The 23,154-nt window shown below is 41.9% G+C and overlaps 2 protein-coding genes across 3 annotated transcripts; both read right to left on the bottom strand.

Moving 5' to 3' along the window:
• Positions 1-1,954: 1,954 nt before the first annotated feature.
• ism2b (isthmin 2b) lies at positions 1,955-10,816 on the bottom strand. Of its 2 annotated transcripts, none has more exons than XM_088362441.1 (6): positions 10,131-10,816; positions 6,597-6,836; positions 5,209-5,530; positions 3,739-3,870; positions 3,603-3,671; positions 1,955-3,536 (listed from the first exon to the last, which is right to left on the bottom strand). In XM_088362441.1, the coding sequence occupies exons 1-6, from the start codon at positions 10,239-10,241 to the stop codon at positions 3,019-3,021; spliced, it is 1,392 nt and encodes a 463-aa protein (XP_088218567.1). In that variant the 5' UTR covers positions 10,242-10,816; the 3' UTR covers positions 1,955-3,018. The 2 variants fall into 2 exon arrangements, with proteins under 2 accessions (XP_088218567.1, XP_088218566.1); XM_088362440.1 differs by having other exon boundaries at positions 3,739-3,873; positions 10,131-10,813.
• A 746-nt stretch (positions 10,817-11,562) lies between these two features.
• sptlc2b (serine palmitoyltransferase, long chain base subunit 2b) lies at positions 11,563-21,683 on the bottom strand. Its single transcript, XM_088362317.1, has 12 exons — positions 21,406-21,683; positions 19,481-19,675; positions 19,227-19,381; positions 18,658-18,806; positions 18,442-18,566; positions 18,021-18,114; positions 17,810-17,915; positions 17,223-17,442; positions 16,839-16,965; positions 15,199-15,334; positions 14,960-15,089; positions 11,563-13,814 (listed from the first exon to the last, which is right to left on the bottom strand). The coding sequence occupies exons 1-12, from the start codon at positions 21,547-21,549 to the stop codon at positions 13,698-13,700; spliced, it is 1,698 nt and encodes a 565-aa protein (XP_088218443.1). The 5' UTR covers positions 21,550-21,683; the 3' UTR covers positions 11,563-13,697.
• Between the last annotated feature and the right edge of the window lie 1,471 nt (positions 21,684-23,154).

Genomic DNA, 23,154 nt, shown 5'->3' with positions numbered 1-23,154 from the left:
CATTAAGATAAATACTTTAAATCTTCTGGTTCACAAGCTAGTCACCATCTACATGTACATGTTGTTCATAATAACTCAGCAGTTCATAATTCTTTTGTGAAATTGAGCCACAAATAGTCTTGCGTAAATGCTCGAGCTGTTTGATGTTGTGACTGGCCTCAAAGTTCCTGGTATGCTTCAACAAAGCTATTATATTGAATTTTATTGGGTAGGGGTGGTGGGGGTCCAAATAAATATCTGCAGAATATCACAGATTCCAATCTCCTTTTACGGTGTTTTTAAGTCGTTTGGATTTCAATTTGTGCCCATTAGACGAGGGACTAAGTACCCACGGGCACCATATTGGTGACCCCTTTTTGTCTGAGGTCATTTGATTTTTATTTCGACTTGAGATTTCAAGCCTCGTGACATGTCATAGCGTGTCCGGGTGTGTTGTTTGGCCTACCGCAAGTAAACACAGGATGTAAAGGATTTCAGAATAAAATAGTAATTAGATGACAACACAACCAAGAAAAGGAATATGCGCAGATGTTACGCAATTCAGCTCACACTAGTTGTTTGTGTACAGAAAAAGATTTTTCCGAATATTTTGTGTTTACTGACATTCAGCCAACATGCAAACTAGGATGTGTCCAAGCTGGAAAGTAAAGAAAACGTTGATTCTCTTGAGTTAAAGTTTCAACCTGCGGATCCAGACAAAGCGTCTCAGTGTTTCAAGCTGCCTAAGGAATGGGATAAGTCCAAGACCGCATAATCCACCAGATTTAAGGTCCGCTGGTATTTTTTGTGTGTGGGCAAATCCAGCAGGTAGAGCAGCTCAAATACGTGTGTGGACACACGAGCATTGATGCACTGTGTCTGGTTTGTTTGCAGGCAGTCTGCATGCAGCCAGGGAAGCTCGGGGTGGTGGGTGGTGGGGGGTCTTACTCGTGTGTGTGCCGTTTTTAAACAGGGCCACGCTGTTTGCAGCTCGGAGCGGCCTGCGGTACACCCACAGGAAATCTCGTGTTGCTGCCAGCCACTCAAAGTAAACACATCTGTACACACCCAGCGGCCACCTTTGCTCAATCATTTATTTATGTGCCCGTTCACAAATACTCACGATACTACACCGATTCTGATCACTGATGTTTCATGAAGCAAATACGAAGCTTCATTTGCCTATGTGGGTTTCTGGCTGGCAAGATAGTAATTGGTGATTTTCAGTGGTTAGTTGCCCTACATTCAACATCATTGCCTTTAATGTGACATTTTCATACGTCTTAGTTTACGCTAGTGGTCACATTCTTAAAAGTACCTCATATGAGTAGTTTATTTTCACATAAAGCCCCGCTAAATACCTGCGTCTTTACACATCTGTGGTTATTTGTGTGTTTACACTGTGGCTGCAATGTGTTCAACATGTGTTTGGCTCGTTTCCCTCACTACTCTCATTTGCAGCCACCAACTAAGGCCTTCTCTCATTGAGTAAGTAATCGGAGGAATCTAACATTAGTGCACCCCTCTGTTAATTGTGTCCCACTTGTCCCAACCTGATGTTCTACTTCTCTCTGAATGGATATGAGGAATTAGAGCATCGATTTGCCTAAGCTTATGGATTTCCATAAGCGTGACCTTTCAATTGTACTTAATCCTCAACAATGCAGGACATCATAATCAATCTTGGTCGTTTTTTATGATTTTATCCTAATTGTGTTTGCAGGTAGGCTCAATTGATGTAGCCGAGTTTACATAACGGCTACTCAGACAAGTAGACTTTGTTGAGTTGTTATTTTTTCAAATATTTATAAGGGTTAGAGACTCCATTAGTTCTCATCAAGGAGGACAGCGATATACAAACCACAAGGTCACAGATCATTAAGCGCCCCCCCCCCCCCTTCATCCCCAAAAGGCATCTGTTCCACTTTCTTGAACGTCAGCATTGGAGTGTAAAAAGAAAAAATGCCTCAAAAAGTATGATGGATGCAATATCTTTTTTTTATATATATTTCTTCAGCATGATTGTAACAACAAAGAGCATTGCAGGACAACAACATAAACGCAGGATGCTGCTGGATGTAGCAATGCGAATTATTCTTTTTTTTTTTTTTTTTAATGTGGTGCTTTCACGTCAGTCCAACAGCTGCACCATGTTTGAAAGCTTAAAAAAAAAAAGAGCGATCAGACAAATAAATACTGTACAAGACCAAAGATGTCAAACTAGATTCAGAAAGCACAAAAACTTGACACTTGATCGGGCCATCTTCGCATCATCTGTTAATCCATAAATCTTTTGCATTTTTTTTTTTTATATATACAGTACATACCTTAAATAAAGTGCCTTCCGTTCAAATCAGTTCCTGAAGAAAAAACAAGGGGATTTGGAGCCAGCATGGATACAAGCCGATCAGAACCATTCCACCATTATTTAGCTGAACTATAATGTATGTTTTTGTTTTAACAGGAACAGGAACACTCTTTCGGTGTGATCACCACAAATGAACGCAAAGCATCACCTTTTCTTCACTTCTGATCTGGATGACCCACCCTGCTTCGTACCAGGTCCAACTGTCGAGGTAAACGGATGACATCTTTTTTTTTTGTCATTACTTTTGGAGTCCCCCTGAGAACATGGTAGAGACACAAACACAAAGCCCGGGAGTTTCGTCTCGTACACGCGCACCATAGAGACGAAGGAGCTTGGATGTACGTCGGCACCAAATATCAACTTTCAACTCTTTGGCACCCACCTCAACTTTTTCTTCTGGCTCTTAAACGAAATTGATGGCCGAGGGAGGGGTGTGGGGGGGATCAAAATCTTGCCACCATTCTTAAAAAGCACAGTTTTGAGCGACACACTTAACTCCTGATTCCAAGTGATTTCAAAATGTAAGATGCCATTTCATTGCCACTTCATTGGAGCCTGTTGTGAGAAGATGGGGGAAGGTAATTCTCTTGGTAATGCATGATAAATGGCTGCCGCATGCTCGGGACAAAACAGTACATGACGTTTTAAAAGTCGGCTGACATTCAGGTCCGTCAGTACTCCCTGGCCTCCTCCAATTCATTCATGAACACATCTTCATGGGGGTTCTCCGGACACTTGAGGCCGTTATTGGGGGGTCGCACGGCGTGGAAACGGCTCCAGTCTCCCTTACACAGGATCCAAGGCAGCACGTCTACTTTGAAGTGCAGCTCCGGCGAGAACTCGGTGCTGATTAGATTAGGCATGCCGGCGCCTTTCCCCCTGGTGATGAGCCGCCCGCGGTCGTCGTAGCAACAGTGCTGCGCCGCCAACGTGGACGACTCGCCGGAGAGCGCCGAGCGGATGCAGCCTCGGGCCGACGGCTTGTAGATGTCGAGGCGTTCCTTGGGGCCGCTGGCGTCGCGCCATCGGAACGTCCGTCCGTGAGAGTCGTCGTGGATGCTCACCACCGTGTACGCCACCTCGGAGGGGAAGGAGCAAGGGCAGTTGGGCAGCTCCAGGAACACCTGGCGGAGGTACCTCTGGAGAAAGTCGCTCTTGCAGTTGAGCCACTTTTCACAGCTGTCCACATCTGCAGCAGAGATGACACCATTTGATGAATGCTGTTGAAATGTGCGCAAAGGTAAATGAGACTGACCTGTTCCAAACGGCTCCGTTCCGTTCTCCATGTCGAAAGGAAAAGGTTCGATCACACTGTTGTCTTCACCTGTGTGGAGAGCGAGCAGTGATTAAAGGTTGAACATATCCAAAATGTCCACCGTCGGTTATCTCACCTGGACAAGGTTCCAGGTCACACTTTGAGGCTTCTGTCAGCGTGCAAGAGTAGCCGCAAGACTTTGTCCTCTTCTTCTCACCGGGTCCGCATGTGACCGAACACGGTGACCACGGAGTCCACTCGTCAGTCTCTGCTGGAGTCACAAACAAAAAAAAAAGTCAGACAAACAGTAGCTGTGCTTCCCCGCCATATTTTGGACTGCGTTTGAGGTTTGAATATAATTGACATGTTGACAAGAGCGTATGCGAAGATGAGAGTAGCTTGGCAGTGAAAAACAATCTTCAAAAGGTTTTATGGGGATCATGAACCCAAACATTTTCAAATCGTGTCGTGCATTGAACTCAACGTGCACTTGAGGATTTTTCGGCGAGCCTGTGTCATTTCATAGAAGTGACCATTTTCTCTTGATCTAACCTTTCCCATCCCGAGCCAAATTCTTTTCGAGAGGCCTGAAGTGAAATTAGAGAGAGAAGCTGTGCTGCGGCTCTCCACGTCTGCACCACGTTTTCTTGTGGCGTTAATAACACTGAAAACAAGCCACTCGTGATTAAAGGCGAAGCGGCTGCAGAAATACCAGCTTGGGTGTAGCACGCAAACCAATTTGACTTTGTGGGCGTTGCCACCTCGCCATGTGGCCGTACGGGAATGAGGTCTCAGGAGCGTCTTAATTACAGAAGAAGCTATGGCAGGCATCCTTGATTTATATGCGCCAAGTCTTTAGAAGTGACCACTTAATGGGCATTGTTGCCTCTGGCTGGCATATTGTGCGTGTGTCGTCACAACCAGGAGAAATGTTTACAGTCAAAACATGTTTTTTCCGGTACCTGCTTCAGCCAGAAACAAAACTTTCTCCGCTATTTGCGCTTCTTTCTTTTAACGATATATTCGACGCCTTTTTTCAGCAATGGTTTAAGCTGACACAACATTTTCAGATGAGGCAAAACAGAGAGGGGAAGATAGTTGTAGAAGTTATGTGGAACCCTGAACCCCCCCCCCCCCCACCTTTGGAAATTCTTGAACTGAGCCGCAGAGGGCAGCGAGGGCCGTTGGGATGTTGGGGGAGCCCGTGGGGACCCGGGCGAGGATGAAAGGCCCATCGGAATGGCCCCTGTCAGTCTGCGTTCCCAATGTGCCCTCTAATTGTCCACAAGCAGAGGACTGTTTTGTGTCCGAGAACAGTGGCCGCCTCACGCTGCCATTAGCGAGCGCATCGGAGCCATCTTCAAAAGACGACCATCGCAACCAGTGTCGACTTCAAAGCGGCCAGAAGCCGCAATGTTTGGACGGTCGAGTGCTCGTCCTGCCTCGCACGCCGACATTGTTTGCTGTTCTGGGACCGTTTGACATGCAGCCTTCCGAAAACCGCTTTGTTGTTTGACATCGCTTCCCATTATCGCTTCTCCATTGTCCAAGATCAAATTCCCCAAATTTGCCCTTATGCATTTTTTTGGATCAAGCAAATGCTTACCATAGTAGGTCTGTACTGGATCCCAGCCTTCGTTCCAGTAACTACCCCAATCGCCACCGACTCCGCTGAGCGAGGGCTCCTCGCTGCCGTAGAGAGAATAATCTTCCTCCTCTTCCTCACCGGTTTCTTCTACGGTTGAGCGACTGTTGCTTTCCTCGCCCGAGTCGGTGTAACTCCAGAAAAGAGGCCAGAAAAGCTTCTTCCCTCCCAGCCAATCTACTGAGGAAGAAGGCGAGGAGGAAGACGATGGGATCCAGTCGTTATCCGAGGCCAGGTCCATCTCGACCTCCATCTGAGGGTCATCCACCACCTCGATGGTGACCTGCATTTAAAAAGCACATGCACTCTATGGGTCAAAATCACTGGCGTCATGAAGCAGACTTAAAAATGTATCGTGTAAAGTTTACACGAGGTGTCAAACTCAAGGCCCGGGGGCCAGATACGGCCCGGCACATCATTTTATGTGGCCCGTGAAGACAAATTGTGCATCAAATTTGTGTCATTACTAGAATTGCAAATTGTCTTCACTTTTAATATCTTTTTTTTTTAATTATTTGACCAGTTTTCACTCGTCTGATTTGAAAACGAGTTATTTGTCAGTTTGTTTTGTAGCTTTTACTGTATATAATATGAGGTGCTCATACATTTATTCGGGTTGGCCCTCCGAGAGAAGCTATGACTACTATGCGGCCCGTGAAAAAAATGAGTTTACACTGTAAACTAAAAAAAAAAATCCCATAGGCTGTTATTGTCCACAAGTTATTTGTTAAATCGAGTCATTTTTATCATGCATTGAACCGCTTTTATGGATCGTTGACATTGCTGTCCACCCTGTCATTATGGAGTCACTCACTGCTTTACCACCAGCAATTTGTAGCTTTTGCAAATTTGCACTCATATTTCAGATTTTTTTTTTTATCATCATATCCGTTACTCTGTCATAATGAAATACCAATTGATATATCACGATGCATTCAGGAACTCAAACTATTTAATAATCAGTTGAAATTGTTTTGCCGGAACATTAAAAGCGCATCAGTGACTGTTTAGCTTCACCTGTTACGAAGTCGTCACAAGAAATGAAGCGTCCAATGACGCCTGTGATGACGATATCGCCTTGGATGTTTGCAAGCCAGCTAGACGTGAGCGTTTAGGCACGACCGATCAACCTCTCAAGGAGAGAATGTGAGCATTTATTCCAAGCAACTCGCTCTCATTACCTCAATGAGTCATCGGTGCGCTTGGAAGGAGTCAAGGGGAAGTCACTTTTTGGGTTCAATGGTATTTTATAGTCAAAAAAAGGATGAATGGAATCTGTGCTACTTGATTAGGTGCGCTCAATTCTCTACGTTCATTGTGCTTGACGTCAACAAATTCACTTCACTCACCTGTATGTTCGGGTTCTGAGAGTTCAAATCAGCATTAGATAAGTCTGGGAAGTTCTTCAAATCCAGGATGAAGGGTTTCGTCTCCTCCTCGGGTTCTGGCTGAGGAAGTACTCCAACAGAACGGTGCTGAGGGTGGTTCCACTTTCTTTGATGGCTGTGGGGGTCCGGCACACTTTGCACTTGGTTCTGCTTCTCCAAGGCGTCTGGGTCATACTGGAGCCCAGCGCTGTGGCCGTGACCCTGATTGCATAGGAGAGGCGTCTGGGTCAAACGTGTAGTTTCAATCATGATTCATTTTCATCACTATTTCATGAAATGCGAAAAATGTCTCTGCAGATTGTTCATAAGAGACTCCGAGGCATCCGTCTCACCGGCCAAGTGACTAACCGGCCTTCGTGTATTTCATTCTCTTTTTTTTTTTTTTTTCCCACAACAGTCATGGCATCCAGGCCATGGACAAAGAGGGGTCTGTGCCAGAAAGATCCTCTTTTAGCTTTAATGAGAGGGCCTGGGAGGCGTGAGACCCCTGCGCTTGTGTATGTGCCCGCGGCTAGGGCCACTACGCCAACCACTTATTTTAACCTTACTGGAAGAATGCGACGACAAAAATAGAATCAATGTAAATAATAATCACAATATCCCACGGATTAATTTACGCTGTACAGTATTGAAAAAGTAAACAAACTGATGTATTAGATTTGCAAAAAGTCGAACGAACTTTAGATCTGTGTCATTGTGAGCACATTAAACTGACCTAAACATATGAGAGGAGTGGAATTTGAAGATTGTGCCAGCTTGTGGCCTATATAGAGCGCTGGTAGTTGAGGAGGGGGCTACCAGAGGAAATGTCTGCATTAATGACCCAACGGCTGATGATTTACAGTTATGGCAACCAGAACAGGACGTACTTTCTATTCGGTGGCTGTGATTGTCCCATAAAGAAGTTATGTGGAGGGTCAAATGCAAGCATGTGAACAAAAAAAGCCTCAAGCTTGTCAAGCATGATGAATGACACGTCAACAGAAGCCGCTGGTCGACAATATAGTTTTCTCTAACATAAATGGCTCATCTTGGAAAAATAAATCATGCGGTGCCACCTAGTCGCTGTCTCTAGCGATACTTGGTGTTGGTGCAGGGTGGTGGATCTAAGAAAGGGCGGTCTGCGCTGTTGTGGGAATGTTCACATACAACTTGAATCATAGCTTTTCTCATTCCCTTTAAATGCTATTTATAGTCTCGATGTAAATAGCACTTAAAGATTAAGACGAACATAATGAAGAAATTAAAATGAGAAAAAAAAAGGAATAATAAAAGATACAAAAAAATAATACAAAAACTCTTTTCAACCAGGTGTGTCTATCACCCACACTGATGTAAGGCAGCTACAAATTCCGTTCCCATTGGAACACGAGTAATTATTTGCTGACCAATCAGCTAACAATTGCAACCGTACATAAGTAGTTGTACAAATCAAGGCCGCCTTTCAAGCAAACACCTGGCACTCTGCAAATGTAACTCCCTCTGGTCACCACTGGGGGGGGGAGGAAAATACAGTAATTTACTTTCCGGTTATTAACAATGCATCAGCGTCAAATCCATCCACTCACACGCCTTTTATATATTCACACGTGTGCCCTTACAACAACGACGTAGTCACATGTGAGTCTGCATTCTTTCACATCTTGCTCATCTCATCCTGCTACACATCTGGATCCTGTGTTCTTTTACGTTGTATATCATCCTCTTCCTCCCCCTCGTCTTCTGTGATCCTGCTCTCATCCTCCTCCTCCTTCTCCATTCTGATCAAAGGCCCAAAGGCTGACGGCATGCGGTGTGTTTAACAGGATCGCCGTATGGATGCAGTCGGGGACCTCTGCCTGGCCCCAAGACAGTGTCTACCCTCGCACAAACATTGTTGAGAGATTCAGGCATAAGTGGGAAAACTACTCACATTACGTACGTAAGAAAAACTGAGATTTTTTTATAACTATGGTAAGTGACTCAGTAATGAGTCATTTTTTGCAGGGGATAAAGAATATATGCCTGTGAGTATATTTTATGTCTACATGTGTTGCTGCACCGTCTGTTCAAATATTCCTTAAAGGGTGGATAACAAGAAAACATAAATGCTTTGTTAGCCTGTCTGTTGTGTTTCCCATTATGTGTTAGCATTAAGCTATCGGAGTTTTTTGATACACACATTTTAGTTTGAGAGGAAACTAGGGGATGGCATTAAAAGGGCTTGAAGCTTCTTTTATTAAATGAATTCTGGATTTGTGTAAAATTCACAGAAATTCATTTGATGATGCACTCGGGTCAGAAAAAGGAAGTGAAGATGGGTTGAGCCTGAGCGTGAGCGATAAAGTTGTAACCTTGAAGGGTGTGGAGAAGGCGAGCAATGACACAGTTGTGATTTATGTGTATGAACATATCAAAGGCTTCTACTTGGCTCTTTCCAAGCCATTACAAAAGAACAATAAACGATAACCCGCCCTTTGATCGCCATCTTTTCCAAGAGGGCAAAAAGTGAAAACAAACGGATGGTAGAATCAGGGGTGAGGTCGTAGAGGTCAGGATGGGAAAACAGACAAGGCCAACAGATCGCAGTATTCCATTCAACACGCCTCCTTTTGTGTTATATGTGTGTGGGGGGGAACCCCAAAACAGGAAATTCCGCATTAACACAAAAAAAGGCTAACGTAAACAATCAGATGAATGACACTTGACCCGAGGTGCAGTGTGACAGATTTAGAGAGGTCGTCTTATTCTGGTTACATAAGCAATCATTAATGGGCTCCCTCTTTACTCAGTTTCCCCTCTACCCTTTACTAATCTCTCCATCCAGCATTTACGGACACACCCCGTTGATCGTAATGAAGGTACAACTGCTACCTTTTTTTTTTTTTTTTTTGGAGCCAACGGAGCATCTATAAGAGGCCACACAAGAAGGAACGTCAACTGAACCCTGACACAAACAGACTTTGATCCACGTGCAACAAAAAAATGCTCTAAAGGGGTGTCATACTAAAACTGATGTGTTTTTATGTGGGCAAAAAAAAGAGTGATGCATTTGTTATGATCGAGACATGGCAAACTTTACTGTACAAGGTAAGAGATGAGGAACCATGAAAGAAATTAGTGGGCTGTGAAGGAATATTTCAGTGGGGCTAATTTGAAACATTTCAGGAGTATTATTATTGGTGTTAATAAATGAATTTCCCCATTGTGGATCGAACTTACATGCTTGGATGGAGGGATGGATAGATCAATATCAGTGTATTACTTTTTGCGACAAATTAATATTATTGTATATATTAAAGATAAATTTTTAATTTATTATATATATGTGTATTCATCTATGCCAGAGACTTGTGGTTATTTTAATTCAACACAAAGAATGCAAATAAGTACCTAAACCAATAAAGAATTCACAAAAAATAATGATCAAGAATTTGATAATCGATTAGTTGTTGATTATTCATTGGACCTCAAATAAATAAATAAATAAATAAATAAATAAATAAATATTCATACCTTGTGAGCAGAATTTCTGTGTCTGCTTGGGAATCCCGTGGCCAAGCTAAGCAGCAGCATGGAGAACATGACAAGCGACATCTGAAGTCTCCTCACCATCTCCTGACGCATCTTCTTCAAAGTTCTTGTGTCCCAACAAAAAGTTTTTGGAAGCCTCTCTCTATTTCTAAGCTTGGTGTGCGTAAATTGTCTGACACTCGCCACAATTTTCAAGATAAATGGGAGTTTCAAGCGAGCCAAAAGTGTGGCACTTGAAGATGCGCACGCGTGCTATCCATATGTGTCACCAGCTGCGTGTGCGTGTGGCGGATGCAGCTCAACGCCTCTCTGCCCCATAAAACCACGAAGCTTTGGCACGGCTGGCTTTAAGTAGGAGCACAAAGGAGCCAGATAACCCCACGCAGAAATCTCCCCGTCCGCACCGGCGACCGCTTATTCAACTACTTTAAACTGTGAGTCACTCCGTCGTGGGTGGGTGGGTGTTTTCTTCCGATGCACGGACATCTGGAGCGCATGGTTTGGAGCTCGTCTACGTAAATTGTCTGATGCGTGAATCCATTATATAGTTGAAGTTCATCCGCTGGCGCGCTTCGAGTGAATGTGCGCGTCTGTTTGTGCGCGCGCCGCCCAGCCCAGCCATCCGGTGTCGGTAAACGTGCCTTTTTACGCACGCAGTTTTACTGGGTCCAAGCTGTGGGAGTTGGGGGTGGGAACCGTCAATGCTCATTGCAAACAGCTGTGTGTGTGTGTGTGCGCGCGCGTGCGTGTGCGCGTGCGTAGAAACAAAGTACAATTATTTTGTTACTTAAGTAGATTTCAGCAAATTGATCAAGTTTCTGTACTTATCTTCCTTTATGATTTTACTTGTACTCCCTATATTTGTAAAAAAAAAAAAATTACACTACTTGGTCAGAATAGATTATTTACTGATTACTTGATTTCAAAAGTAACTAAAAAAATAGAAGCCAAAATGTTGGCTGGATTAGATAAATGACATTCAAATCTTGCAAGCGGTTTTTTAAACCTTAAAAATGCTCCAGAGATGTTTAAAATGCTGCAGTATTTCTAATTGCAAAAGTCCATAAGCCTATTTTTCTTCAATGAAGACATTTAGAGTAATTGTTCTGTATCCTATTTCCCCTCTTTAATTTCAAAAGAAAATCTGAGTGAAGTATTCTTGGTTGATTTGCTGCCATCAAATTATTGGCATTCTCAAACAGAGCCTTGGCAAGGGAAAAAAAGTTAATTCTAGTTTGACAAATCCAACAAGGGGATATTTGCAGTTTGTTTAACGTGATACTGTCACCTAGTGGTGTTATAATCAATGTTGTGTCAACTAGTCAAGCCAACTTTTCGAAAGATTCGAACCATGTGCCTCTCAGATAGGTTCAAAAAATATTTTTTATACAGTGAATTGTCTCTTATTCCCAAAGTTGATACAAAGTGATTTAATTTGTTTAGAACAGCATGATCAACAAACATCATGGCTTCACAATCTGCTCAGAATGGTTTTCAAAATCAAATACAATTTCAGTGGGGGGTAAGTAACAGATATGAAAAATCTCATTAATCTCTACGGGTCAGTTCACATGTGCTGTCAAACATACTGGAGAGGGTTTGAGGGAAACCTGGTTCTGAGGAACAGACATGTTGCTGTTTGTAAATTCATTTTCTCCTCCATAAACATTCTGCCAATGTTGCAGCACATTTCACAATTGCAGCAAGTCACACCAAAGCTGATGGAAATACATCACTTGAGTGGTTATCCATACCATTTTTTTGTGACAAATATTACATTGATGAGTTTTCCAGTTGTAGTAAACAAATGGTTGCATCGCTGTGATAGAAAAACAGGTTTAAATGATGTGATGATCACACTGGCTTTACTTAACTCCAATTCCCATCAATAAATCGGACTGTATAAAAAAAAAAAACATAAGCAGAATGTTTAGGGATGACCCCGGTGCATACAGTGTGATGTAACAAAAAAAGCAGAACGAATTGGAATGCCATTCTTAAAAAAAAAAAAAAAAAAAATCAGTTATGAGAGGGATACCAAAAAACACATGAAGCAGAACTCCTGCATATTTCAGTGACTACATCATCTGTGCATTTACAATGCCTGTCAGTAGTGTGAGCACTGAAGTAAAAATTTTGAAACAATTATTTAAAATATGCACACATACACGTGAAGCTGCCTTTCAGATAACAATTACATCTCACAAAAAAAAACAGAGCTGAAAGACAGAACATTTTTTTAAATAAATAAAGCTGTATATCAGATAAGTGTGAGGGCAGTATCGTCATACATACAGTTCAAATGTACATGACTGTGCCGAATTTAAAGCACAATAAAGACCGAGAGAAACGAAAAGGACGATGGACTCGCGTTTACAAGATCTGGTGTAAACAGTAAATAAGACTGCAAAATAGAGCTAGAAAAAAAGCAGTAAAAAAATATTCTGAAGTTTTTTTTTTCTTATCGGGATCTTTTTCCCTCTGCTAGTTGTTTTCTTTTGGAACATTTGCTTTACATTTGAAGAGAAAGGTAGAAAATATATTTATGTATATATGTTTGCTTTGGTCAAGGAAAAAAAAAATCTGTTTAAGTTCAAGTGATTTTATATATATATATATGCTTATGTTAAAACTCCTGTAAGAGATTTGGGATGCTACCTTAGCAGCATTATTGACTGTGAAAAAATTATTTACATACATCACATTTTTTTTTTGTCCATCATAGCAACTGCTACCATCACAATTAAGACTTTTTTTTTTTAAGTGCACAAGTAATGTCAAATGGCATCTTCAAAACCAAAAGAAATCCATTGTGGTTACTATTGCACAAATAACGTACACATTTTATGTGCTCAAAGGAATAAACACATCATGTCACGAGTGAAATGAGTATCAACTTTCAATACAGACACAAAGTCATGTATAAAAAGTTGGTCTTCTTTTGACGAGTTGACAGATTCAAAAATGTTGCAGGACTGTGAAGGTAGAGTGGATATAAAAAAATATATACACACCCCTGTTTAAATGCTCGGCCTTTGTGATATTATATATAATAAATCTAACTCATTTCAAAACTCTTTTGCCACCAGTTCTACAGGTTGCATAAGTGTACACACCCGCATATAACTGGATATGTGGCGATGTTCAGAATGAATCAATCTTAAAACAGAAGTCAGCATGCACCAACCTCTATTTAAAACACCTCTGATGACAACATTAGAGTAGTTCCTGTTTAAATTCCTGAAAAATATATGGGGGAAAATGCACAAAACCATCAGGCTTTTTACATTGTAGTTTTTGAAATGATTTATCTTGGTGTCATTTTTCTATATCACAAAATCTGGCATTCGACCAGGGGTGTACAGACTTTTTATATCTACTGTATAAGCTATGGCGAACCAATTGAGGTTTCAAGTGTGGCGAGAAGAGGTATGAAAAAGTGGTGCATAAGCAAAACTAGAAGAGAGCTTTATCAGATTTGTGTGTGTTTATGTACACAATTATACATATTTAGGGATGGATTTAGGATCAGAAACATTTTTTCGCGGCTCAGTCCTGAAGCTGACTTTCCTCAGATGTCCACCTGATAGGAGGAGGAGGAGACGCTCTACGTCTGGAGTACTTCAGCTGTAGCAGGTCGCCCACTTCATTCATGGCCTCCAATACCTGGCAACACATCAGAGGCAATCTTATCATTATCATAACTTAAAACGGTCAGTGAAAAATTCAAACTGATAAAAGCTGGGCGGACAGTAAAAATCACACCATCAAAACAGGCGTGAACTTTTAAAGTGACACCAGAGTGTCAACATGTCAGTGGCTCTCGAGCGAAGGTGAATAGAAGGCGAGTAGCAGAAAGCCACAAGACACCAGAAAACTCCCGCACTTCTTTCCACACTAAATGAATCGACATTGCAACACTCCAAAGCACCTGGAAACAATTTACCTTCCCCCGTGACCTTTTTTTTTTCTCTCTCCCCCGATTCCATAACTCGAGAAACAGTAAGACCGGTTTTCCAAAGACGGAAAAAGCGGCTCGTCCGAGTGCTCTACAAAGACTTTGGGATGCCCTTTAAATGGACTTCTGCAAATGGTGTTGACATGCCCAACAGTAAGATGAATGAAGTGCCTTTGGAGAGACACGGCAGCTCATATAAAAGCCTCACTGTAATACCCGCAGACAGCTTCCAAGTGCTATTAAAATAAAAGGGCAAACTGGGAGTCCTTATTATCCACCGGGCTCACTCAAACACACAAACGTCAATCCACCGTGAACCAAGCGCAGTTAGTTGACTCAAAACAACAACACTTGAATGTGTTATTGTAATAGTGACAACATAAGGCAGCTAAACTGCTAATAAGTGTGTGTGTGTGTGGAGGGGGGGTTAAGCAAAACATGCTGGTGTTGTTATCACATCGTCGTGGGTGAGTGACTATTGCAACTTTGCGGATCCGAGTTGGCCGTAATGGAGGACTTACCGCATCGTTGTCAAACTCAAGGCCAGGGGGCCAGAAACGGCCGGCCACATAAAAGAAACGGCCCGCAAAGACAAAATGTGCATGAACTTCATGTGTCAATATTAACAATACAAATTGTCCACTTTAAAAAAACAAAAACAAATAAAGTCATTGCTGGCAATTTTTATTATAATTAATCATTTAAAAATATTTGAAGTTTTTACTAGTCAAAACTAATCTATTTGTTGTGTAGCATGTACTGTATATAATATAAGGTGTTCGTTGACAGTCATAATGGCTCTCCAAAGGAAACAATGAGGAAAGGAAAAATGAGTTTGACATTCCTGACTTACCGTGTCGAGCATTTCCCTGGTGTGCGCGGCCGAAAGGCAGAAACGGGCTCGCGATTCGATGATGGGGGTCGCTGGAAAGCCGACGACCACTGTGCCGATGTTTCGCTTTAACATCTCTCGCCCGAACGCCCTAAAAAAAAAAAAAAAAAGATTGCTCAACATATTTCCTCTATTATCTAATCTATGTTAGCAAATATGACCGATATAGCTTAATTAGAAAGAGAAATTCAATCACTGACCCAATTTTGGCGGGCATGTAGAGCATCACGGGTACGACGGGTGAGTCGCTGTTGCCATAGATGATGACACCCATCTCGCGAAGTTTCCTGCGGAAGTAGGTAACGTTCTCGGACAGCTGGCGGAGGCGGTCCGCACCTAGAGCGATGTGGGCAGAAGATTATTTTTCCAAATGGCACAACAAAAAGTTTTGCTTCTCTGCTTTTACATTTATACAGAGAAATGTACATTATTTATTGATCCTATTATTAAGTATTGGGAACAGCGTGCACATTTATACAACCCCCACCTTTAATGACGTATAAAGTCATTTTATTCTGCCGTCAAATTGCAGAACAAGTCCAAAAAAACTTCAGCGTGCTTTTGAAGACGACCAGAATGAATCAAAATGGAGGTCAGTGGAGGTGAAGTTAAACAGGCATCAATCTTATCCTCTGTCTTATGCGCACCCAGTGTCCTCATGCCGTGCCCCCTGAGATAGCATCTTAGTCAAACAAATGGTACAATGTGCCAGCAGCAACATACATCCGTCTGACTGAGTCGGAAAAACATGCATAACATCAAAGAACCATGACAAACAACCAAGTCTGAAATTAGAACGTTTTTTGAAAAAACAAGAATAAAAGAACTCAATGCACTGCCGGTAAAACATTAAAACTCAGACAGTTGTATTTAGCATTCTTTCAAATCTCACCCCCCCCTCCTTTCTTTTGTTTTTATACATGACTGATGTGATTTGATGTAGGAAATCATGAGCAGCTCTTTGTGCAAAGGAAATACTCGAGTTATCAAACAGCTCCAACTACATTCACGTCTGGATCTTCAAAAGGATGGAAACAGGTGACAGTGCTGCAACATATCAGGGTGTCATTGTAATTCTTCCACAATGAAAACTAACAGCAGCTCAACCAGTCTGGCTATCTTCAGAGCAGATGTTATGAAAGGCCAGGTCAACGTTCTGCCAGTGAAAAAGGCTTCAGGTGTTTATTACCTCTGCCTAGCAAGCAGGCTGGAATATGTAAGAAACCAAAACACAGCCATTTTCCATGACATGCTTCATTAACTACTTTCGACGCTCATCTAAATAAAACCAGCGATACATTTTCATTTCTCCTTGCATACATATTTGTGTATGTAGATGCATCCGATCACCAGGCTCTTTTGCGCCATGCTGCTTTGTACCCAGCATGAAGTCAAACATATGAAAACAATAAAAGAAGGCCCTATTTTACTATACTAGCACCTCACAAAGTTACATCAGATTAACTTGTTATTGCCAAGAAAGTAGGGAACTACCCACTCGGCCCATTGCAGAAGCTTGAACCTGTCTTTGATTAAATAGAACGCTTTTATTTTTATTTTAGAACACCAGCCGATTTTACCACTATCTTGTCTGCCTAAATGTTAATCAGAAAAAATAATATATATATACTCTATTGTTTGTATTTGACATTTACATGAGACTGTGACGAGAAGCAGGACACATGTTGGGTTATACTGCCACCTCGTGGTCAAGTACGGCTACACAGTCACAGGTAAAGTGCTTGTGATTGGGCACATAATCATCAAAATTGAAACACATGCATTATTTCATTTTGTGCGTGTGGGGAACACCAGCAATGTAAGCAAGTTTAGAACCTACCTAGTGTGGTCCCATCTTCTCCCATGATGATTTTCATTGAGGTGATGATTTGCTGGGCTACGGGTGGAGGCATGGAGGTGGCGTACAGGGCGCTGTGAGAGTGCTGTCGCAGGTAATCGATCAACTCCTAACATAGAAACATTGAAAGAACGTAAACATCTTGAGTGGAATCAAACTACGCTTTGAAGCAAACAATTAGCATATTTTTTAAACTGAATTTAATTCATTTTAATTACCGTATTTTCCGCACTATAAGGCACACTGGATTAGAAGGCGCACCTTCAATGAACGGCCCATTTTAAAACTTTGTCCCATATATAAGATATATACATTTGGCCCGCGGGCCGGACTTTGGACATGCAGTGAATACTTGGTCAAGCAAACCTTTTTGCCGCCGATGTAACCCCCGGCGCTGCCAAAGCTTTTCGTGAACGTTCCCATCATGACGTCCACATCGGTGGGGTTGAGACCAAAGTAGTCCACCACTCCCTTGCCATTAGGCCCCAAAGCCCCGATACTATGGGCCTCATCCAGGTACACGTAGGCCTTGTAGCGCTTCTTCAGGGCGATGACCTCTGGCAGACGCACAATGGAACCCTCCATACTTTGGGACAAGAAGGTGAAGGACAAATTAAAAAAAAAAAAAAAAGGCACAAAGTTCTTTATCATTTGATTATGCTAAAGGCATAATCTATTTTAACAATCTGAGTGTTTGCCTTCGGTGCAAGTCAGACTCCATTAACATTGCATTTGTAAAAAGGACATTGATTGAGTTGTTTGGCGAGGCTTAACGATCCCTTATGAGTCATGACTGATTGATTACCTTTACAGAAAATGCACTTTAAGGAGAGTGGGAACAATTCAAAACTGCTGTAGATTTTACGACAAGAAGAAATGTGGCTGAGCTCAGACAACCAGTTTGATTGGTCGAAAAGTAGCAAATTACACACACGAGAGCTGAAATGTGTTACCTGTAAATGCCCTCCACCAAAATGAGAATTTTTCTCCAGGGCCGATGGGTCCTTGGCTGCCCGTGCACAATGGCGTCTCGCAAGAGTTTTTCAAGGCTTTGCATGTCTACAGTAAAGGCAAGAATATTGCTTAGCGCTAAAAAAATGTAAACCGCTCCAACAAATATGTTGCTATGGACGCTAAGGGTGGAACCATGTTGAGGTCACCTACTGTTGTGTTTGAAGACCCGAATTGTTGAGCCGGAAAGACGGGCGCCCAGCACTAGTGATGCGTGATTGAGCTCGTCACTTAAGATGAGACAACCCTAGAACGAGACGATGGAAAAATGTCCAAATTGAGGTCAGAGGGCAACGATCAAGTATAATCAGGCACATTAACTGTATATCACCATATTGCAAAACAAAAGCGGCTGAAATCAACAATATTTTGAAATATCCTGAAACAAGAGCACCTTGGAACAGTCCGACCTGTTCAGTCCCCCCCCCACTTAAAACAAGCAACAGGAACCCGTGTTAGTTCTGATAAAGAAAATTATCATCTTGAGATTACAGTATAGGAACAATGCGGTTAGTCAGAAGGAATATCATGCCTGGTGGAGAACAAAAAGAAGGGAAAGTGTCAAATTCCATACCTTCCCGGTAAGCGCAGGAATGTTCATGGAATTTGTAGCGAAGCCCATACCGAACGTCATGGCTGATTCAACGCCAAGGAACCTGGCAACCAACTGCTCCAGCTCCTCGTGGATGTCAAGGTTCCCTAGAAAACATGTTTACATGATGCTTCTGCCAAAACTGTCATCCTTTGGATTTTAGAGATATACATCATGTTCCTCTGGTAGTTCTCTCACCTAATTCACAGCGAGTGCTGCCAACTCCCACGCCGTATTTTTGCGTGACTTCCAAGGCGGCGTCAGCACAAGCCCCCTTGTTCTCGGCGAAGCCCAGATAATTGTACGAGCCCATGTTGATGACGCCTTTCACCACTTTGCCAGTGTGCCTGAAGAAGAGCGAGACAATGACGACTCCGGGACAAAGGACAACAACCCGGGGTCAGGGTAAAATAATTAACTTTAACATGTGTCTCGCGGTAGCTGTGTAAACATTTCCTGTTAGGTGTTGTTTAAATGCCCCAGTCATCCAGCAGCGGGATATTGCGCAATGGTTTATCGCAAGGAAATTCAGCTTTGGCACGGCAAGGCATATTTGACACATTCCGATCTTGATAAATACAGTAGAGAACGTCAACACACCCTTTTGAAACATTTGATGGTTCTGAAATAGAACCAATAAGCTCTAATAACAATGAAAATAGTTTAGTCAAGACTTGTAAGCACCAAATCTGGCGTCCAATCATCTTTAATATATATTTTTTTAGCACTGAGACGAGAAATCTTTTGCTCCATTTGTATCAACTTACTGGAAAGTCCAGTTGTAATCACGGGAAACTCGTTCCACCAGGTCCATCTTTGCCCCGGGAACACCACAGATGGGTCGGTTCCAGTTATCTCGTATCCTCATGTACAAGTTCCTGGTGTAAAAGTTCTCAAAGTCTTGATAGAGTGGGACAAAGTCCTTGAAAGGAAAAGACAATCGTGAGGCTATGCAAAAAAAAAAAAAAAAAAAAAAAACCAGCACTTGAAGGACTTTTTATTTTTTTAATTGTTTATTAACCTTTTGTTCTTCTCGCTCTCGGGCCATGGCGCATTTCCCGACGTTCCAGTGGCGGAGAAAATCACGGAGGTAGCCAAAGATGGTGAGGATGCCGTAGCCCACGTAGGTAAGCACGGCCACCAGTAGAGGAGTCTGTTCGAACGATTCCACAAAGGGCCTCTTGTACAGGCTCGAGTTGTGTGTGCCATGTTGGTTCTAGGAGGGGACACACAAAACAAGCATTCTTATTATTACAACTTCCGTTTCTTGAGGCGCAATTTTAAAAAGTGGTAGAGTCGGTTGGTTGTCACGCCATTGTGAGTTTGTGTTGGAAATTTGAAATGCTCATGCGTACTTGTGGTTGCATAGATAGCATGCATGAGCATTTCAAAATAAAAGACTTTTGAACCCTAGTTTGCTTCCATTACAAAACCCAGATTTATACATAGGTTTGATATAGAGACATCAAAACATTCAAATGTTTACATTCCAAGTATGACTGCGTTTGAAAAGAACCTAACAAGAACCTAAGAAAACTTTGAAGTGGGCCAGCATCAATTGGGCCCATAGAGTGTAGCAGCTTAGCAGCTCCTCATGTGATCAGTCATGCCTTTTCTCCAAGAAACACCTCAGAGCACTGCAGAGATTGAGCATTTAAAACCAGTCGGACGTGACCTTCCCTCGATGGAGGATGCAGAAAAATGGCTGTTGCATATTGATGCAAAGCAATTTCCAAAAGGCACCTAAAGCGCTTGTGAGGGTAAACCAACACAAATCTACAGATTATAAATACAACAGTGGAGGTTTAGTATGGAATATAAACCTCAATAAAAAAGGAGCCAATAGGAGACAGCGACATACAACACTAGGAAATAATTACAAAACATGTATGCATGCCAAACCTCCACTACTAAACTATGTTTTCGATTTCACGGTGGAAGCGACCACACCCTTGACAGCGGAGACATTCCTTCCCGTTTAAGAGTCATGTGGAAGCAGGCTTGCTTTGCTCTCCATTAACAACTCCGAACACAACAGGCCCTGGTCGTCGTCTTCTCATTAGCCAAGGTAAACAGAGACCAGTCCACGAAGACACTCGCAGGACAGAAAAAATAGCTGAGTGTAATATTACAAAGAGCTGAACAATAACATTCAGGTGGCTTGGGCCATTTTTGCAAAACAGGAACATTTAATTTTCCCTCATTGTATTAAGATCTATCTATTTAACTGCTAAAAAGTGAAAATATTAACTAGATCAATTTGAAAAAATTAGATAGCTGTGTTACATGGACAGAACATGATAATATAGAACAGCCAAATTTATGTTTACATCCGTAATGTGTTGACATAAAAAATAATGGGAATGAAATATTTTTCAGTCATTGATGAATACAAGACTGGTGGTTAAAAATAAGTGCCAGAAATGACAATATCGAATTATATTAGTTACGTTCATAAAAAATTCGACCAAGCCAAGTTTGTATAACGACCGCATCAGCAACCACATTACGTCACGCATGCCAATGTTTTGATATGGACGCAACTCAAAATAATTTAAAAAAAAAACATTACGATCAGTGTTTGTTAGTTTTAGCAAATTCATCAGATCATTTCGAAGATCTCGTTTGTTTTGGTAAAGTCATCAGAGCGTAGCAAGGATCTTTTCGCTTGTGTTGACGTGAACGAAAACATTAACTTGATCTAATCTTCTCACGCTGAAAAGAAATGAACTGATGTCTTGTTCGTATAGTTGACATATTGACATCCTGGGTTTGATTAATAAATAAACTATTTATAAACATCGCGCTGTAGTGTCATCTTATCAACCTAGAAATTAACTCAGCAATTCACAATATAAGACTATGCAAAAAGATAGATCATGCAAATATTTTAAAATAGTTCGGAACCGCCTTCCACGGAACGGTTGACGACCGGGCGGGCCTCACCTTCTCCCCGGGGCGACGATACTTCTGCTGCTGTTGAAACAGGCAGTGGTTCTTCACGAAGCCATTTTTGCTGGCTTTCTGACCACTCGAAGTCCGACGACAAGCATCTCCGTTGAGTAGCTTGTTGGCAGAGCTTTCCGTCATATTTTTCGGCTCAACGCGGCGGAAGATATCACAAATTGAAGTAGCCCAACTTGGGTGCGGATAATCGGGAAGTCATGTATGAACTCGGAGAAACGTTCGCTTCTACGCCCACTGCGCTGCGTCTGCACCAGCACGCCGGAAGTACACGCCCCTGACGGGCGGTCATTCGCCAGTGCGCTTGGTCGCCTCCAAAGATCGTCTATAAAAAAAAGAGCCCACTGAATAAAATACTATCACTACTTTTAGTGGGGTGTCACGCAAATCATGGAAAATCTTACAAAATAGATATTTCAGATCATTTTAGATACAAACATTAACATTATCAGTCACACTTAACATGGGATTCTTTTAAACCAACACTCAAAGAAAAGCAGAGTAAGTGGTCTTACTATATTTTTTTATCTTGGTTATACGTCAAACGTCTCCTGCGTGGAACGTCCTTAAGCTCCTCCCATGGAAACGACCCATAATAACCTTTGTTCAGGCGTCAACCGAATTCTCCCGATGACATAATTTTTTTTTTACCGGAACCGGACAGTTAGAACACACAAGGTCAAGGCAATCCCTCGTGTCATTGGAAGTTGTGAAGAAATTTATATTAATTTATATAATATTTAGATTGCGTTCATACCCATATAAAATCAAATGTTTAATTAATTTCAATCCATTGAGTAAATTAATAATATATATATAGTAATATTAGTTCACTATATTTGCTTTTTTTTTTTGCAGAAATGTTGTATAAATTTAAAGTTACATATCTCTGCCCCTAGAGGGCACTATTGGACCACAGACAATAAAGGTATCTGACTTTACCTGCAGGATTTATGCTGCTGCTATAAGGTTACTATTCAGTTAGGAAGCATTGATGTGCAGCCAGTTGATTTAAAGTCCATGATTAAGCCTTCGATGATAACATCAGATGATTTGATTCTTGAATCAATTTCCCGGCCTTTGCTTTTTTGTTTCCTCTCAAGGTCCTAACCTTGAGTGGCAAATAATGAAACATCAGTCCTTAAAGCGCTTGCCAGAACACAGAGGAGCACTTAAGATGTCCATTCCAAACTAGATCAAGGTGATAAGAAAGTAGCTTTAATAGGATCACCGTTAGGGTTAGATAGAGAGTGGATCAGCGTTCATTGATGTGCACCCCCAGGAATCTGGTACTGCTCACTTTCTCCACCACAGCACCGTCGATGGTCAGCGGCAGGTGTTATGAACAATCATAAGTGGCCCACTGAAGACTATGAATCATGAATCAAAAAGACTATGGATCATTATTTTCTGATTATAAAGTAACTTGTTGCGTCTGAAGTTGAAATAAAAAAGATAAAATGGAGAATGATTTGATTTGGATTAAAAATCTGACGTGATGCATTAATGTGCGCCTTATAGCCTGGTGCGCCTTATATAAGGACAAAGTTTTAAAATGGGCCATTCATTGAAGGTGCGCCAGTGCGCCTTACAGTCCGGAAAATACGGTACTCTTACTTCTGCATTACAGCTAGCGTCCTAACTCAATCAAATGCAGATCAATCTATCCAACGTTCAAGTCAAAGCTCTTTGCTCGAATAAAGATGACTTCCTGTCACTGCAAATCCCAAA

This window comes from Syngnathus floridae, chromosome 19 (assembly GCF_059516105.1).
Source record: "Syngnathus floridae isolate MCC-2025c chromosome 19, RoL_Sflo_1.0, whole genome shotgun sequence".
In the NCBI taxonomy this organism is placed as follows: Eukaryota; Metazoa; Chordata; class Actinopteri; order Syngnathiformes; family Syngnathidae; genus Syngnathus; species Syngnathus floridae.
The sequence above is the reverse complement of the archived record's forward strand: the minus strand, read 5'-3'. Positions and strand labels throughout refer to the sequence as shown.